Source organism: Thamnophis elegans, chromosome 13 (genome assembly GCF_009769535.1).
Source record: "Thamnophis elegans isolate rThaEle1 chromosome 13, rThaEle1.pri, whole genome shotgun sequence".
Classification (NCBI taxonomy): Eukaryota; Metazoa; Chordata; class Lepidosauria; order Squamata; family Colubridae; genus Thamnophis; species Thamnophis elegans.
This window is the reverse complement of record NC_045553.1, coordinates 20,264,769-20,283,495: the sequence shown is the minus strand read 5'-3', so window position 1 is coordinate 20,283,495 and position 18,727 is coordinate 20,264,769. Positions and strand designations below refer to the sequence as shown.

Below are 18,727 nucleotides of genomic sequence, written 5' to 3'. Positions count from 1 at the left end.
GCTGAAAGAGAACAGAAAGTCCCCCGTCCTCCCTGCTGCAGGATCCAGATTGGTCCATAAAGTTCTGTGGAGCTGCCCTGCCCTGCCAAATGACTCCATGTGTTTTCTAGGCCAGAAGTCTTCAAACTCGGCCACTTTAAGATGTGTGGATTTCAACTCCCAGAATTCCCCAGCCAGCACAACTTACTCTCTTGTAATCCCTTCCTCTGCCATCTCTCCACTTAGATCAGGTCTTCAAACTTGGCCACTTTAAGACTTGTGGACTTCAACTCCAGAATTCCCTAGCTGGCTGGAGAATTCTGGGAGTTGAAGTCCACAAGACTTAAAGTGGCCAAGTTTGGGGACCCCTGCTCTAGGGCGGCACAGGTCTACAAGAAGAGAGTTATTAGAATGGAACACTAGGCTTGGCAAAGTTGGTCCACCAAAGAGCTTTTTTCTATAGCATAGCATGGATGTTTGGTTTGATTCTGCTCCGTTCTCAAGGTGTGTTCACTGTGATTATGGGAGATACTACCAAATGACCTTTTCCTTTACAAGCCAGCCTATAAAGTGTGCCAATAAAAGCTGAGAGCAGGTTCCATAGGAGTTTGGGCCATGTATGAAGTTCAGTAATCAAAGCCTGAGAAGTATGGAAAGAAATGGGTTCATTTTCTTACTCTTAAACATACTTGAGTTTCATGTTACCAACACCTACCTCGTCTGCAACAGACTTGGGTACTTCTCAGAGGCTTGACATATTTTTTATAACAATCATATTCTGATGGCACGAAATTGGGTGGAATTGCTAACACTTTGGAAAACAGAAGAATCTTGATAGACTTGAGCACTGGATCCTATCCAACCAGATGCAGTGCAGCAGTGGGAAATGTCAGGGCCTGCACATAGACGGGAAAAACCGAATGCACAGGTGCAGGACAGGCGGCACCTGGCTCAACAGTAGTAACTGGGAGAGGGTTTTAGCAGCGTTGCAGCTGCCAAAGAAGACAATGCATCCCTAATAAATGTTGGCCTGGTTGTCAGGTATTCTTTTTATCTGCCCATCTCAAAAAGAACCAGTGTGGGAAGGAGCGGAGACTCACCAAAGAGGAATGTTTATTGCCAATGGAAGAAAGGTGAATTGTCAAAGTTATAAAGCTTCAGTTCAGACATATAGGATTGAGGTCAGAAAAGCAGAGGTAGAACCAGCTAGACAGATAAAAGGCATAATCCAGCAATAAGGGCTTCTCCAGGTCTGTCAATAGATACAGGCAGTGAGTTCACAGTTTACTCCAAATGGGAAAATTTTAATGGGTGACAGAGAAAGAGAGAACAACTCACCATCCTGTGTACGATTATGGGCACATTTGCAGAATGATATTGGCAGTCAGAACAAGTTCACTGATTGAACTAGACAATCCTTGTGATTCCTTTCAACTTCAGTTGTATTTTTCCCTTCAATATATCTTATTCTTCCTTTTTTCCCTCTTCTACTCTGAAAGTTTCCCTTCAGCCGGGCAGCCAGATGGGTTGGAAGTGGGGCAGCAGGGTGCCATGACTCTGCTGCCCCCCTCCCTCACTCCAGTTGTACAGGATGAACTAATATTGGCACCAGCTGTATACATTTCCAGCTATTTACGTGAATCGGAATGACAGGTGTACTCTAAATCATTTCTACTGCCAAGTTAATGGTCTGATCCAGCTATTTCCTGAGGTTAAGCAAACCTGAGGTAATGCGATAGTCCATGATGAAAGAATAGCAGCACATGCAATGCTCCACACCTGATGCATTGGGCACTTTATTGGCCTCCACACCTCCATGAAAGAATGGAAAATAATTCTGAAGAATCCATTTCACCAACTTCATTGAATTGTTACTCTTTTCCTCTTCCTCTCTACACAAATTCAGTGGCTTAATCTTTTTACTTCCCTGCACTGACTGTGTGTCTCTCCATCCTGATTTCTCACTAATCCCACCTGCTCAGAAGACACCTGTCTATCTAATGTGATTACAGAGGCAAAGGCTTTTTTGTCTCAAGCAGGATTCTTGGTCCTCCACTGTTATATTCATTTGGTTTTTCTTATTTGCCACACTATATAAGCAGTCTATATAACCCTGACCACTCCTGGAAGGTTTTGTCCGTTTACTATTCTACTTTACAGATATTGCTTGACTTACGACTGTAAGAGCCAAGGTGGCTCTGTAAGAGCCAAGATATTGCTTGACTTACGACTGTAAGAGCCAAGGTGGCGCAGTGGTTAAATGCAGCACTGCAGGCTACTGCTAGATCGGCAGGTCAGCGGTTCAAATCTCACCGGCTCAGGGTTGACTCAGCCTTCCATCCTTCCGAGGTGGGTAAAATGAGGACCCAGATTGTTGGGGGCAATATGCTGACTCTCTGTAAACCGCTTAGAGAGGCCTGAAAGGCCTATGAAGCGGTATATAAGTCTACTGCTATTGCTATTGTAACTGACCCCAGAATTATAGTTATAGGTTGTGCCAGTTGTTATGTAGATAAACACATGACCACATCCAATTTTACAACCTTTTTTGTGGCAGTAATGAAATGAACACAGCAGTCTTTAATTGCTCCCATTGTCTACACATGGCATTTTTTTCTGGCAGAAACTGGAAGTAAATGCCATTTTTCAGCAAAAATTATGTAAAGCATGGTTACTTGACTACAAGATACTGCCAGTGGCCATAAACATGAGCCATTTGCCAAGGGCCTAAAATGCAATCATGTAAGGAGAGTGGGGGCAGCCATCAGAACTTAGCACCCATGTCTAAATACCCTTTTGGGGGGGAAGGTAAGGGACATGGTGGCTCAGTGGCTAAGACTCTGAGCTTATCGATCAGAAAGGCCAGCAGTTCAAATGCCTAGTGCCACGTAATGGAGTGAGCTCCCGTTACTTGTCCCAGCTTCTGCCAACCTAGCAGTTCAAAAGCACATTAAAAATGCAAGTAGAAAAATAGGGACCACCTTTGGTGGGAAGGGAACAGCGTTCCGTGCACCTTCGGCGTTGAGTCATGCCGGCCACATGACCATGGAGACATCTTAGGACAGTGCTGGCTCTTCAGCTTTGAAACTGAAATGAGCACTGCCCCCTGGAGTCAGGAACGACTAGCACGTATGTGCAAGGGGACCCTTTACCTTTATTATAAGTTCCAATGGTTGCTAAGCCAAGGACTGTCATATTGCTCAGCCAAATCAGCTCCACTCTGGTTTTCAAGATCAGCCCAGCATTGCCATCTAGCAGGGCCCATAAGCTACAACCCATATGAAAACTGGAATCCACAACCACAAATCACTGCTGGGGAAAACTTGGGGAGGGACTCAGCTGCCTCAAAAGCCTGACTTGGATATGTGAATCAGGATCCCCTCCCTGCCCCTCCAGGGTTGTGTCAGGGTTAGCTTGACTGCAACCCCCTGGCAGGCAACACCTGTGACTTTGAGCCCAAAGGACAAGGCTGCCCCTTGCTGCCAACTGGCAAGACCGAATCTGCTTCCTTGCCTGGGATGAGCTGGTGGCTGAAAGCTGAGTCACCAGAGTCCGTTTTGTCCTCACAAGATAGCTGAGTCCAAAGAGAGGATCTACGCTTGGAGGACAAGGCAGGAGTCCAGAACTCCCGTAATGACCAACTCTGGGAAGAAGGGAACAGATTGCAACTCTTGAGTCAATGTTCCACCAGCTGGGTGATCTCTGACCCAAGGGGCACCCAATTCTCCTCCGTAGCGAATCCCCTGTAGAGTTTTGTCAATCTGTGTGCAACACTTGAGTATCCTGGTACATAAAATAAGCCTAAGGCAGCACAAGCTGCAGGCGATGGAGAGGGGCACCTGCCACTCCATCAAAAGTCCTAGGGTGGCTGTTGTGTCATTTTACAGGTAAAGATGTGGGCCCTATTTCTCATTAGATAGAATGCCAACATACATAAATCGGACATTTATCATTTATTATGTTATGGAATTTTTATATCACCCACTCAATCCCTAGACCCAGCGAGACAGTCTTTATTAGGATATCTTGAAGAAGCTTTCTCAAGAGGCAACTGGACTTGGTTTTCCTTTGAAGACATTTCGTTTCTCATCCAAGAAGCTTCTTCAGCTCTCCATTAGATTACTTATGCAAAATTACTGAAAACTCAAGCATCAAGTGCACTGGCAAGTGGATTATAGAAAAATGGTCATGTGATTGTGTTACCTACATAGCTATTTTAAATTGCAGCAAGTTCTACCAATGATGTGAGATTGCTGAGAAGACCCCATTTTTTAAATAAATGCTCAATTGTAAATATTGTAAATATATAAAATATAATTGTAAATATATAAAATCGCCCTACAGCTATTTTTCCCTGGAGCCAACATTTAAGTATCAGACAGGACTTCTGGGACCTTCCAATTTTGCAATAATGAAAAAGTAAGCATTATGGGAGCGCCATGTGCTACAGCAGGAAAAAAAGCACTGCTTATGAGCTATCGTCTCTGCACATATTGGGAAGTCCAAATGTTGAAGTTAACAGGGAGAGCCTAGGGTGATTACATTTACTATTTGTGAATTTCTAGCTAATATGGGGGACTTGAGGACATTATCATATAACATCAGCTGGAAGATGTATTACATTCTGCTGAAAGAGGCCCGATTCACACAAAATACTAAGCTTAGAATGTAGTGTAGCAATTAAAACTATTGGATTAGGACTTTAACTCTCAGAATTCCCTAGCCAGCATAATTTACTTTTTTATAATCCCTTCCTCTGCAATCTCTCCACTTAGATCAGGTCTCCAAACTTGGCAACTTTAAGACTTGTGGACCTCAACTCCCAGAGTTGAATTATGGGAGTTGAAGTCCAGAAGTCTTAAAGTTGCCAAGTTTGGAGACCTCTGACCTAGGTGGTTGTTGGAGGAAACAAAGGGTTAGGGTGTGCTTGTGGAAGAAATGGGATATAAACCTAATGAATGTCAGTTTAATATAGCAATAGCATTTAGACATATGCCGCTTCATAGGGCTTTCAGCCCTCTCTAAGCAGTTTTACAGAGTCAGCATAATGCCCCCAGTCTGGGTCCTCAGTTTACCCACCTCGGAAGGATGGAAGGCTGAGTCAACCTTGAGCCGGTGAGATTTGAACCGCCGAACTGCAGCTAGCAGTCAGCTGAAGTGGCCTGCAGTACTGCACTCTAACCACTGCGCCACCTCGGCTCTTGTTGTGTGAATCCATTGTTGCATGGTAAATCATTTAGCACTTTGTACCAATGCACCCTATTTTAATGCTTGCAGTAAGCAGAACCAAACTCACCATCTGAACTAAGTGACAGCATAAGGGTCCAATGTTATTGGTGGGCAATTACATCCGTTGCTAAAGGACCAAAAGTATATATATTTATTCCAGGAGAAAATTTCCCATGCACTGAACTGAAACAGCACCAGCTGCAAGCATCTTTGTTCCCCGGGGGCAGGTCTTATGCTACGAAATTGTCATCTAGTAGTGGATAAAAATATATTGGAAGATGCAAAACTTTTAAGGACCATTGCAAAGCCCTCTACGTGGGGCTGCATTTGGAGATCATCTGGAAGCAACAGCTGGTTCAGAATGCAGTAGCATAAGCAATAATTGGCACCCCTCATTATGCCCATGCTATATCACAGCTACCCAAGCTGCAGAGGTAACCCATAGCTTCCCGGGGCAATTCAAAGTGTTGGCATCCCCTATAAAGCCCTTTGTGCACAGAGCCTGGTATATGAGGAACTGCCTCCCACTGCTTCTGCCTATGGGGCAGAATGGGTGTGCCACTCCCTTCAATTGAAGGCTGCCATTTTGCGAGATTGTGGAAGGCTGCCCTGGGAGGCGCACACAGCGCCCGCTCTTGGTCACCAAAAGTCTCCTGAGACCTGTTAAGACCAAGCCTGGGGTAAGGGTCCTGTGAAAACCTCCATGTATTTTTTGGGGGAGTGGAGGTTAATGGTGGGTTGCTCCTACTGTCGCTACCAGTACACTGCCTGTGGTCTGTTCGTGCACAGGCCGGGCATGTGCTGCACATGTGCCTAATGTGCACTGTGCACACATGCCCACTCCACCACCCTGCGACACCCAGCTCCTTGTGCGAGCTGGCACAATTCGCACGGTTGCTTCAAAAACAGGTAAGGAACGCCCGGGGGGGGGGGGGGGGCGCTGCTCCTGACTACCACCAGTATGGCCGTACCGGCCAGAAACCACCACTGGTGTTGTTTTAGTCGAGGCACTTAGGTGGGTTTCCATGCCTGGTAAACTGGCTTACCAGTTTATATGGTAAAACATATAAACTGGTAAGCACCTAAAGCAAAACCAAGTCTTTAAAAATTCTTCCTGGAAGGGAGCCCAACGGCAGAGAAGAGAAAGGGAGCCATGGATTACAGATTAAGGCTTGTGTGAAGGAAAATGACTAAACCACCAATAAAGGCAGTGCACCTCTTGGCTCTTGGCTCTTCCGTCCTGGGATTTAAAAATAAAGCTGTCTCTGGTTCTGTGACTCACTCAAATTACTCCCATGCATGTTATTGGCAAAAAGGGCTCTAAACACTACCTTGAGGCATAAACCAACAGAGCAAACAGTGCGCTCACTAGGAAGTGCTCCAGACACCACCAGCACGGAGGAAAACAACTGGGCCTCTTCAGTGGCAGTTTATGAAACAGAACGGCCAGGTTGGGAAAACAGATGGCCGGTGGCCAGAAGAACAGAGGGTCACTCAGTTGCAAGGATTACGGCCAGACTGTCAGTAGCCAATTTCAATCTTCCGCTCTTGACACAACATGCCCTGGCGTTTTATCCTAACCGGTTCACACCTGATGGAAAGACAGCCAGCCAAGGGAAATAGAAATTCGATCTGGGTTAAGCCCAGTCATATTCACTCCCACCGCCCAGCTTAGCTTCCTGGGGGCTTCTAAGCTCTGGACTCTGAAGGGCAAAGTTAAAGCCATTAGGAAGCTGGAGATGGGCCACATGCACATTTCTCTGCTTGCATCATTAGTTTTGTACATTTGGCAGTGCCAGGAACCCCATGCCCTCTCTTGTAAAGCAGAATCAGGGTTCAAAGCAACCGAGTGCCCCTCTTCACTGCAGTTCACCCAAAGTCTCTTATCTGCAGCCCTAACCTTTCCTTCTGAGCAACCTCCTACGCCACAGGATGACCTTACAGAGTTCCTTTATACTGGCTGACATCAGATGCAGCTACAAACGCTGGCTCAGCAAACGGGTGCAGGCTAAGCCATTAACCTTGGATTTTTTTTTTTAAAAAAAATGGCAATCTTGTGCAAATTCCCAAGAGGTCAACTCAGTCATTCGGTTAAGTACACACTCCTGATGAAAGCCTTCAATGAATTTGTCTTTCAAGCCGCAGAGGTGAGCCTCCACTTTACAATTAAGGCTCCCTGCCCATCATCCTCATTTGCAGGAAGGAAGGAAACCCTAGGCTGGACTGACCTCAAACAGGCAGCCATTCCAATCCGAAGGAGCTTGTGCTGGCAAAAACAGAGCCTACCCCATGACCACTGGGAGTTTTCCCTCTCTGTCCTAGCCATAATTCCAAGCCTGCATGGGTACTCTCTCACAAGTCCCCTTGGCCCTGGCCTACTGGGAGACACCGGGTACACATGTTGTGCAGAGCAGATGGTGGAAGAGGTGGCCAAGGGGCACAGCTGTTTTGCCAACCACCTTTCAGTTTGGGGGGGGGGGGGGTAGTCAGGCAAGCAAAACTACTTCCATGGTCATTTCCCCGAGGCTAGGGACCTGGTTTTCGGAATTGGAGCTGAGCTGACACAGAGACCCACCAGCAGAAGCACTTCAAAGGGAAAGAAGAGTTCCCGGAGAGACATTCCGTCACTCTCTATTTATCTTCTAGAAAAAAAGTCAAATCTCCTTCAAGTCAAGCTCAATTTCTGGACAAAGTCCGGGAAGAGAGATTTGCTATTGTTCTTTGCCCAAATCCCAGTCTGGTTTATTGTCCTGAGATTCCCTTGGTGGTTTAACCAGGACTGGCTCTTTTGAGCTTTTTTTGAGATCAGGCAAGGAAGGACCAGCTGGTCACATTGCTTGTTTTTAGCACAAAATGAAACCGCTGTGACCCTTGGATACCACCAGTCCATCATGAATTTTGCCAATTACTCAGCCCTGTTACAACATGGCAACTTGAAGGAAGCATGACTTTGATGGAAATCATGTTTCCCCACACTCTCACTACACAGGAAGCCACCCTGAGCTTCAAGCTGTGCTACTGGTCATGCCTGGGCTATGCTCGAATGTGGGCTGCCAGGAAATTATTCATCCTATTTGTGAATACTTTACCTCCAAGCTGTAACTAAAGGGAAGTGCATGGAACAGATTCTTTTTTCCAGAAAAAGCAGCAAGAATTTCTCCAGAGTGCATTTTTCTGCCCTCCCCCAGGAACCTTCCATGTTGTCCTTCCATTTCTACCACCCCAGGCCCTCCTGCACTGGTTGCCTGAAGCTGGCTGTGAAGTTCATAATCTTCACAGCCAGCTTATCCCAGAACTCCTCACAGGGTTCAATTCTGGCCCTTTGCCTGAAAAGAATCTAGCATGACCTTTGGTGCCATTTTGTTTGTCTTCACTCTGCCCCACAAGCCTTTACAGACCAGGTTCCTTCCTATCCTGAAGCGCTTGCTCTGAATCTGTGAAGAAAGAAAAGGGTGAAAGGGGGGCAAACGGAGCAGCCACAGTCCAGCTTTTTCAACTTCTGTTCAGCGGAAACTCCTCCCCCCCCCTCCACTTGCCCTGGGGTAGCAACCTGCAGGCTCTCTAAGGTAAAAGTTCAGGTTCCCCTTGCACATGCGTGCTAGTCGTTCCCGACTCTAGGGGGCGGTGCTCATCTTAGTTTCAAAGCCGAAGAGCCAACAGTGTCTGAAGACGTCTCCGTGGTCATGTGGCCGGCATGACTCAATGCCGAAGGTGCACGGAACGCTGTGACCTTCTCACCAAAGGTGGTCCCTATTTTTCTACTTGCATTTTTTACCTGCTTTCAAACTGCTAAGTTGGCAAAAGCTGGGACAAGTAACGGGAGCTCACTCCGTTATGCAGCACTAGGGATTCAAACTGCCGAACTTTTGATCGACAAGCTCAGTGTCTCAGAAACTGAGCCACCTCGTCCAGTCCGGCTCACTAGCTATATGCAACCTCAACCAGGGGCACCCCATTCAACGAAGCAAAGTGAAATGATTTTAACATGCTACAGAGAGCAATGCGGGCCAAGATCAGCTAAAGAGACAAAGATCAGAGAAGAGTCACAAATAGGGACACAAATTCCTCATTTGTATTTCAGCAATTCATTTCTAAGAATGGACAAGATTTCTCCTATCTCTGGGCACTTCCATCTATTTTCCGGTCTCTGGAGGAGAAGTCAATAGCTAGAAAACATCAGTCTGTTCCAGGGCAAAAGGAGCAAGGACCCCCACTGGGCCCAGTGCGGAGCATCAATACCAATCAGGAGTCAGGAACCTTTTTCTACTATAAGCTCCACCAGGATTAAAGATGTTTGTAAATGACCTTCTCCGAGATGGTCTGCACCTCCATCTTCACAGGACACTTGTAGAAGAAGGAAAGCAGCACCTCCGTGTAGCCGATCAGGAAGTAAATCTTATGGGGAGGGAGATTCTGGATGAGGAGGGTGCAGATGATCACCGTGTTGGCCCGGCGCTTCAGTACCACCTCCTCCGCCAAGCAGCCATGGAATGTGCCAAAGAGGAACTTGCGGATGAAGACATCCTCCAGCGTGCGATCCGCTGCATCCGTCTCCCCGTTCAGGTTACCTGTAGGAGCAAAGCAAGGACGACAGAGCCTGTTTTATTTTATTTTGTCCTTTTCTCGCCATGCACGAGGCGGCCTTGGGGCTGAGCCGGAGAGGGGTATTCTGCAGAGTACCCCACACGCTGTTGCTACAACAAGTCAGATCCCGGAAAAGGACTTCACCCAACACCGTTTTCCAGACATCTCTCATCACTGCAAAGACTTATTGCTGCTGCCGTTTCGTTTAAATTTACAAGGGTCCCCAAACTTGGCAACTTGAAGACTTGTGGACTTCAACTCCCAGAATTCTCCAGCCAGCTCTGCTTTGAAGACCTCTGATCTAAGTGGAGAGATTGCAGAGGAAGGGATTACAAGAGAGTAAGTGATACTGGCTGGATAATTCTGGGAGTTGAAGTCCACAAGTCTTCAAGTTGCTAAATTTGACGGCCTCTGTTATAGTGTAATAGAGGAGGGTCCAAAATCTATGCAAAATCTTGTGGCCAAGGGTCTCTACTACCCCCACCCCAGTCTTCAGAGCTTTTCATCTAAGCTACTCTTGCTTTGCAAGGAGTGGATGCTGAAGGTAATGAGGCATTTTAAGGAAGACATTTGCAAATTCAGTGCTGGGAATTGAAGTCCATAAAGTCTGAAAAGTTGCCAAGTTTGAAGACCTCTCATATAAAACATTAAATTCATGCTTTATGTTTAGAAAAGCCATTTTGACCTCTAGGCTGCTGGCCTCCCATCCCCCTGGCTCCATAAATTTTGGCAGTGGTGGGGTATTTGGTGTTGTTATTCCTCTCCTTTGCAGCTCCCCCACCCACCCCAAAAACAGGGGATTATTCTAAGTGGGGAGGGGGCTCCAGGGGCCTTGAGGTTAACGGAGGGGGAGGAAGCCCACCCACCCCTATCCCGGGGGAGGGGCTCACCGGTGTGCAGGGAGAGCCAGCCCTTGCGGTGGGCGATGTGGTGGGGCGGGTGGGCCTCTTCGTAGGTCACCGGCTGGTTCCCCTTCCGAGGGCGGATGCGGCCCGCTTGGCACTGCAAGGGAGAGCGGGGCGCGCGTGGGCCAGGCGGCTCCCAACCCTTCACCACCACCCCCGAGGCCCCTTTCTCCGCCCCCGCAGGAGGACCCCCGCCTCACCTTCTCCGCCACGGCGCTGCTCCGGAAGCCGCGGCCCGCGACCGGCAACCCCCAGGCGCCCCTCAGGGCCCGCGCGGAGGCCTGCGAAGAAAACGAATGAGCATGCGCAGAGGGGCCCCCTCCGACCCACCCACCCCCGTCAGAGCCCCCACTCGCCTCAGCCGCCCTCCGCCACGCTGCCGCCGCCATGGGAGCCTGCAGGCCGCAGTTGGGCCTCCTCCTCCTGGCCGGCAGGGGCCGCGCTTGGTCCTCGCCGGAGGTGTCCTGCCCGGCCTAAGGAGGACGCTCCGCCCTTTCCGGCTCTAGGGCGGAGTCCGCCGCGCGCCTCAATTCAAATTTCCGAATTCAAACTTAGAGCGGGAAGAGACCTTTTTATTTTCATTTTATTTTTATTTATCTTATTTTACTTTATTATTTTATTTTTGTTAGTCCACAAGTCCAAGGAAACAAATATATAAACATCTGAGAAAAATGGCACAAATAAATGGATATAAATAGGCAAAACAGCCATAAACACATAAAAAGAGTACATATAAATGGGGACAGTAGGCACGCCGTTGCGCTTATGCAAGCTCCCGTTATGGACCTCTTAAGAAACACGTAAGGGCCACGGTAGACAGCTTAAGCCTTAAGCCTTAAGGTCAGGTATTGGGGTTAGAGGAGCTAACAATAGGATCAGGTAGGGTGTTCCAGACATTTACTACTCTTGCTGAAGTTGTTTTTCCTGCAATCAAGATTAAAACGGATCGTGACCCATCAAAACCGCGGTCCACTAAAGCGCGCCCGATTAAAGCGCGTACCTGATGTCATCAGCAGCGCGACAAATACGACTGCAGAGAAAAAAGGGCGCTTTAAAAAGCGCTTTTAAAGCAAGCCGATTCACATAAAGGTAAGGGTTAGGTTAAGGGTCAGGTTTAGGGTTACGTTAAGCGTTAGGGTTAGGTTAAGGGTTAGGTAAAGGGTTAGGTATAGGGTTAGGTTTAGGGTTAGGTTAAGGGTTAGGGTTAGGTTTGGGGGGGTTAGGTTTAGATTTGCGCGTTAATTTTAAGTTTACCGCTCACAGCGTGCTGTTTTCGTCGCGCTGTGATGACGTCACGTACGCGCTTTCGTCGAGCGCGCTTTAGTCTACCGCGTTTTTGTGGTGGAACCAAACGGATTGCATTTAGGTAATTTAGGACGTTGTGGCAGATAATCCTGTGCACTAAACTCAGGTTGGAATGTAGACTGCGTAGTTCAAGGTTATCCAGGCCTAAAATTTCTAGTCCCCACCCCACTCAAATCTTGAAAGCCTCCAGCCATGGAGCGCCCACAACTCCTACTTTTTGTATTTAATTATTTATTTATTTATCTTGTCATGTTTTATGTAGGGTAAAATTGGTGGAGACTATTTGAGAGCCTGTAGGCAACAAAATTTCATTTCTACTGTATGCCGATTGGTGTAGTATAGTACTGTATAATATAGCCTTTATTGTCATTGTACAAAGTAAATACAACAAAATTGGTTTTAGCCTCACTGGTGCAATCATGTGACAGCAAATACAAACAATATAAATAGTATAAGGAATAATCCCAATGCAAATAATTAGGAAAAAAGAAAAAAAAAACTAGTCATACATTTCCATGTGTGCATGGAGTACATTCAAAGTGGCAATAAAGTTTATTCTATTCTCCATTCCTATTCTGTTCTATTGGAAGCGACCCACTGATTATTTTCACTGTCCCTCATTATTATCATGCTGAATTTCCCTCTGATGAGCTTCCAGGGCAGTGCAGGGTTTAAGGTTTAAGGTTTATTAAAATTTGTATGCCGCCCACTCCCATCGGGACTCTGGGCGGCTCACAGCAAGACAGAAACAGTTTAAATTTAAAAATAGAAAAATACAATATTAAAAATTCACATCATCCATTACATCTAAGTGGGGGCTGGATATCCATCAACAGCCCCAGGCCTGCCAGAACAACCAGGTCTTAACAGCTTTACGGAAGGCCGGGAGAGTGGTAAGGGTCCGGATCTCTGCGGGTAGATCGTTCCACAGGGTCGGCACAGCAACAGAGAAGGCCCTCCCCCGGGTGTTGAGTTCCATTGCTATTTCTGTATATAGGACAGCTAACGCTGTCTGGAAAATATAGGCCAGAGATGGATACTAACAAAAACATTCTTGTTAGCAATACGTAAGTCTTCCTATTAATTAGTGTGCCTTTCTGTACCAGCATCTATCTAGCAGTTAGCATTTCAAAGGTATGCGAGCTGCTCACTTTCCCCCCTCCCTATTCCTTATCTCACTTCTCCTGCCCAGGGAAGAAGCAGCCCCCCTGCCACTCACCCCCTCTTTTGCCCAGAGACGAAGCTTTTTGCCACGCTGTATATTTATCATTGGATTATTTAGTCATGTGCCTGTTGATGTAATATTGTATACACCTTTTCTTTGTTTGGGACTAATAAAAAAGCCTCCCGGGCATTGCTCGGGGCCAGAGTTCATCACAAGAAGGATTTGTCCGGTGTCCTTTCTTCCCATTCGGCTACAAGCATGAGCGGCCCATCAGAAGTGTGTAAAAGCCGCAACTGGTGACCTCCGACGTGATCTTGCTGATCAAACACGTCGCTGCATCCGTCCCATTTGGAGTCCTCTTGCTCATCGGCGAAGGAACGCCTCTTGCATATCAGGACCGGCCGTCGCAGACGGAGCATCCTCCCAGATTCGTGAGTAATGAGGGCAGAATTCTCTAAGCCTCGGGTTGCATACCTCTTCGAACTTAGAGAATTGTCCAAATCCTCAATATTAATCTTAAAAAACAATGGGAACTTTCTCCCCATCCCTTCAAAAAAAGATCTTACTAATTGTCTCAGGTACATTTATCAAATTTGTCCCACATATCCTGAGAAGGGCTCAATTCGAACAACCATTTGGGCAAAATTAGGGAAGTATTTTCTCCAGCCCCTAAGGGCACCAGCGAAAATACTCTCCGCTTGGCAGATCGTCATGGAATGCTTAAAAGTTCATGAAAAGGCCATGATGGGGGGACCGGACCCCCCCCTGCCATATTTGGAAACCTCTTCACTAAATTCACACTTTGAATCCAAGGCTTTCTCTTCCCTTATATGCATGCCTTTGTCACCCTCAGCCTTTGAAGCTCCCCGGCATCACATCCCTTTAGAGGAAGCTTCTGCCTGCTTTCCAACCTGACTCATAGTCGGCAAACTAAGCCAGCCTCACAAAAAAGGCTGTTTCTTATCTTCCTTCTTATTTCAATCTTTTGGCAAGTGAACCTATAGACGCTCCAATGCCTGGCTCTTCTTACTTTCTTCCTGTCATCCTGGCTACCTCTACCCCCTACAATGCCTCTTTTAGTCTTTCCTCATCGTGAGTTCATGTCTCAAGGAGTTCTCCCTTTCTTACTGACTCTTCTGATTTCTTTTCTGTTGCTTTGATGATATTTTCATGCCTGAGCACCTGAATCTTTTTCACAGATGTTTCACAGAGCAATTGATTTATAGGATCTGAATTGGAATGGAGAAAAATGCTTTTGTGCATGCATGAGTGTGTTTGTGTGTGTGTGTGTTTGAGGGAGCAACAGAGAAAGTGACTGAAGAATGGAAAAGAGAGTGAAGAGAAAGTGATAAAAGAGTGGGAGAGAGGAAGAAAGAAAAAAGAGTGACAGAGACTGAAAGAGACAAAGAGAAAGAGTATGAGAGAGACAGAGAGAGAAGAGAGAAAGAGGAAAGAGATATCCCACAGCCCTTACATTACCCCAGTGTTTGTTATAAAAAAGAAATCTGGTAAATGGCGTTTTTTGCATGATTTGAGGGCTGTTAATAAAATTCTCCAACCCATGGGAGCGCTGCAGTGCGGCCTCCCCAATCCAAATTTGATTCCCCAAGGGTGGGATCTCATGATTATTGATTTAAAAGATGCCTTTTTTTCTATACCACTCCATGAAAAAGATCGCAAACTGTTTGCTTTTACTGTCCCAGAATTTAACAACTCCAAACCTGCTTCTCGCTTTCAATGGACAGTCCTGCCTCAGGGAATGCTCAACAGCCCCACCTTGTGTCAATATTTTGTAGACAAAACTTTGCAGCCGTATCGGACGGCACATCCTCACTTTTTAATTTACCACTATATGGATGACATCTTGGTGGCAGCATGTGGGCCCCCAGGCACGGTTTTAGCAACATTACCTTTTTTGACTAATCTTCTCCATAAAAATGGCCTGCACATAGCTCCAGAAAAGGTTCAAACAGCACAACCTTTTTCATATCTGGGTCATAAGCTTTTGGCCTCTCATGCTGCACCTGCAATGCCAAAATTGGACTTGCCACACACTCCCACATTAGTACAGTTACAACAATATTTGGGCTCCATTAATTGGGCACGCCCATATATGGGGCTCACAACCCCTCAATTGGCTCCATTGTTTTCTGCATTAACAATGGGCAAAAACCCTGCAGATGTTATTAAATTAGATGAAACACATCAGCAAGTTTTAAAAGAGGTAAATGAGGCCCTTTCACAAATTTGGGTGGATCGTTTTCAGGATAACACCCCCTTAGCTTTCATCATATGTAACACTCTTGGGCTCCCAACAGGAGCCGTGGTACAAAAAACTTCAAAATTATTAATTATTGAATGGGTACATTTGTCTCACACCCCAAAATCCACAATTTCTCAGAAACCTGCACTTTTTGCAGCTCTAATTACAAAAGCCCGTGTCAGAACAAAATTGTTGGCAGGAATTGAACCTTCCACGATCTTTGTCCCTTGTTCTTTATCAACTTGGGAGACCTTACTTGCTAATTCGGAAAACCTTCAATTTGCACTCGCTGACTGGCCAGGTGAGATTTCTTGCCATGCACCCCCTGACCCAAGATTGGCTCTTTTGAAAACTGTTCCCTTGCAATGGCACACTCCATATTCCCCCCTCCCACTTCCTCAGGCCATGACTATTTTTGCTGACGGAAGCAAAACCTATGGTGCTTGTGCCTGGCAGGAGAATGGTCGGTGGTGCACAAAAATTACCCCCCCGCAGACTTCTGCTCAGCGTGCGGAGCTTGCTGCCTCTGTTTTGGCTTTTTCAACTTTTCCAAATACACCCTTTAACTTGATTTTGGATAGCCTCTATGTAACTCAGATTGTGAAATCAATTTATGAGGCCTATCTTTCTCCCTCATTGGAACCACAATTACTCTCGCTCTTTTTAAGTTAATTTCTGCCCGTACCAATTTTTTTCATGTTTCCCACATTCGAAGCCATCAGCCCTTCCCTGGGCCTCTCCAGGAAGGCAATGATGTGGCCGACACTGCAGCAGCGGCTGCTGCCAACTCTTCTTCTCTTTTAACCTTGACAGCTCCCACGCCATGGGAGAGTCATTCTTACTTTCATCAGAACAAGAAAGCGCTCATGAAACAATTTGGCATTACTGCAAATGAGGCTTCTGCTATTATTCAGCAGTGCCCTTCTTGTAGCCAGCATGCAAACTCTCTCCCTATGGGGGTAAACCCCAGGGGGACAGGGTGTTGCCAAATTTGGCAAATGGATATTACTCAATATCCTCAATTTGCCCCTTGGAAATATTTACATGTTTCCATTGACACGTATTCAGGCTACATTATGGCATCCCCCCAAAGGGGCGAAGCCACCAAACACGTTATTAATCATTGTATTCGGACCTTTGCATCGCTGGGACGCCCAAAAGAATTAAAAACAGACAATGGCCCTTCTTACACAAGTGCAGCCTTTGCTGCCTTTTGTAACCAATGGGGCATTGTACATAAATTTGGCATTCCTTATAACAGCCAGGGTCAGGCGTTGGCTGAGCGCGCCAACCAGACATTAAAACATGCCCTGGACAGATATATTGGCAATAGGGGAAAAATGCCCCCTGGCCTCCCAGCAGTGCAAGACACGCTTAACCTTTGCCTTTATACCCTGAATTTTTTAAATCTTACCGGCAGCCCACCATCCTCAGCAGCGACTCGTCATTTTGCAGCTCCACCTACTGCAGACACCCCCCGTCCACCTGTCTACTATCGCTGCCTGCCTGACCTGACGTGGCGAGGACCTGCTGACCTGATCACTTGGGGACGGGGCTACGCTGCCATCCAGCTAAAAGACAAAGTGCTCTGGGTGCCAGGAAGACACGTAAGACCTTTTCTTCCTAAATCACCACCACACACTTCCAGGGATGGCGATCGTCCGTCAGTCCCCAAATGAGGTACAGCTTGTGGAGGTTGCCTCCTGGCCTGACCTGGAGAACAGGCCTGGACACCCTCCACCATATGAGACCACAGAGGCTGTTTCCTGCCCCGACCAGGAAAACGGGGAAGGACACCCTCCACCGTATTCGCCACCAGAAGGATGTCCCTTATTTCGAAGAAGACCTCCAGGTTATCCCCTGTCGCGGTGGCAGGAGTGTATGAAACCTTTTAGTTTTAGAACTTTTTCATATCATTATGTTATTTTTTCACTGTGTGGCATAGTTTTAGTATTGCTTGCATTTTTAATACGCTGTGAAATTTCCCATCGTGCCTCTTACAAGTTACAGGAACCATTACATGTGCCTACTAGATCTCTCACACACAGGGTGAAAAGGTCAGCTGCTTCTCACAGTCTGCACACTCGAATGACATACAACCTGTGGATGCGTTTGGCAGAACAGGCAAACGTATCCAATTTTTGCCTAAGCGAAGCTGTGGACCTGAACATGTTATTAGGGAATTGTTTAATACCAGTTTGCACACCTCTTTCTGTTATTTTAAAAGACACCCAGCTAGCAATGTTTAAAAAAAGGAAGGAAGTTAATTACGGTGACTCTATGGTGTGGGGCCCTTTCACAAGACGGCTCCCAGCTGATGCCATGTCTCTCACCACACCCTTTGTAGCTAGTGGACCCAACGTTACATGTGCACGCATTCAAAATTGTACTGCTTCTCTCACACAATCCTGCATGCCCACGGGAATCTTTCCTGCCAACTGTTCCACCTACGAGAACATTTCCTACAACCGGGCTCACGTTCTGCTTCCTGCTGGTTGGTTTTTCACATGTGGTCAAAAAACTTTTAATTACATACCTGCTAATCTATCAGATACACGTTGCTGTCTGAGTCGCCTCACTGCGGTTCTACCAACCAAACAGGACCTCACTTCACGACCACAGAGGTCGGTAGTCCTTGATGAAACATGTGACAGCTCAATTAATCTTTTTAACGAGGCTGAATATCTTTCCCTTGCTACCTCTATAGTTGGTGTTCCGGCATTAGCAATGCATAACCACAGGACAGCCCATCGCATTGCCTGTTCCCTTGCAAAAACTATAAACATCACATCTGCAGCCATAGCTGCCTTGAATATGGAACAGGCAGAGATCAGACATGCTGTCTTAGACAACCGTGCTGCCATTGATTTTCTGTTACTGGTACATCATCTAGGCTGTGAATCTGTCAAAAACATGTGTTGTTTTAACCTGTCAGACACCTCTCAATTGGTTAAGCATCAGATCAGTTCCTTAAAGGAGTTGGCTTCCCAGATTCGAGAAGACGTCCTGCCAGCCTGGTGGGATGGTCTGTGGTCCTGGCTACCGGATGGCTCCTGGTTAAGAAGCATTTTTTCCTCCATTATATGTATTATAGTAGTGCTGGTGTCACTTTGCTGCTGCATTCAATGCCTACCCTCCCTCTTTCAGCTATTCAAAGGCCTTTTTTCCTCAGCTAGGAAGAACGTGCTTATCCACGAAACTAAGTCCCTTCTGGACGCTGAGGACGACCATGAGTTGGACAACAATTTGTTTGTAAAGGTGTTTGCTATAACCAGTGATGATGAAGAATCTGCATTT

At 46.6% G+C, this 18,727-nt stretch overlaps 1 protein-coding gene across 1 annotated transcript; it reads right to left on the bottom strand.

Annotated features, from left to right (window-relative positions):
• Positions 1-9,258: 9,258 nt before the first annotated feature.
• MRPS24 (mitochondrial ribosomal protein S24) lies at positions 9,259-11,153 on the bottom strand. The gene is made up of 4 exons (XM_032229634.1): positions 11,054-11,153; positions 10,898-10,978; positions 10,683-10,794; positions 9,259-9,776 (listed from the first exon to the last, which is right to left on the bottom strand). Exons 1-4 carry the CDS (start codon positions 11,084-11,086, stop codon positions 9,493-9,495), a joined length of 510 nt encoding a protein of 169 aa, XP_032085525.1. The 5' UTR covers positions 11,087-11,153; the 3' UTR covers positions 9,259-9,492.
• Positions 11,154-18,727: the final 7,574 nt, after the last annotated feature.

Excerpts from the sequence above, each read along its gene's own strand:
- MRPS24 (XM_032229634.1), bottom strand. The coding sequence starts at position 11,086 with ATGGCGGCGGCAGCGTGGCGGAGGGCGGCTGAG. Across the intron at positions 10,979-11,053 it reads CGTGGCGGAGGGCGGCTGAG|GCCTCCGCGCGGGCCCTGAG; the intron begins GCGAGTGGGGGC and ends TTTTCTTCGCAG. Across the intron at positions 9,777-10,682 it reads CTGGCTCTCCCTGCACACCG|GTAACCTGAACGGGGAGACG; the intron begins GTGAGCCCCTCC and ends TTGCTCCTACAG.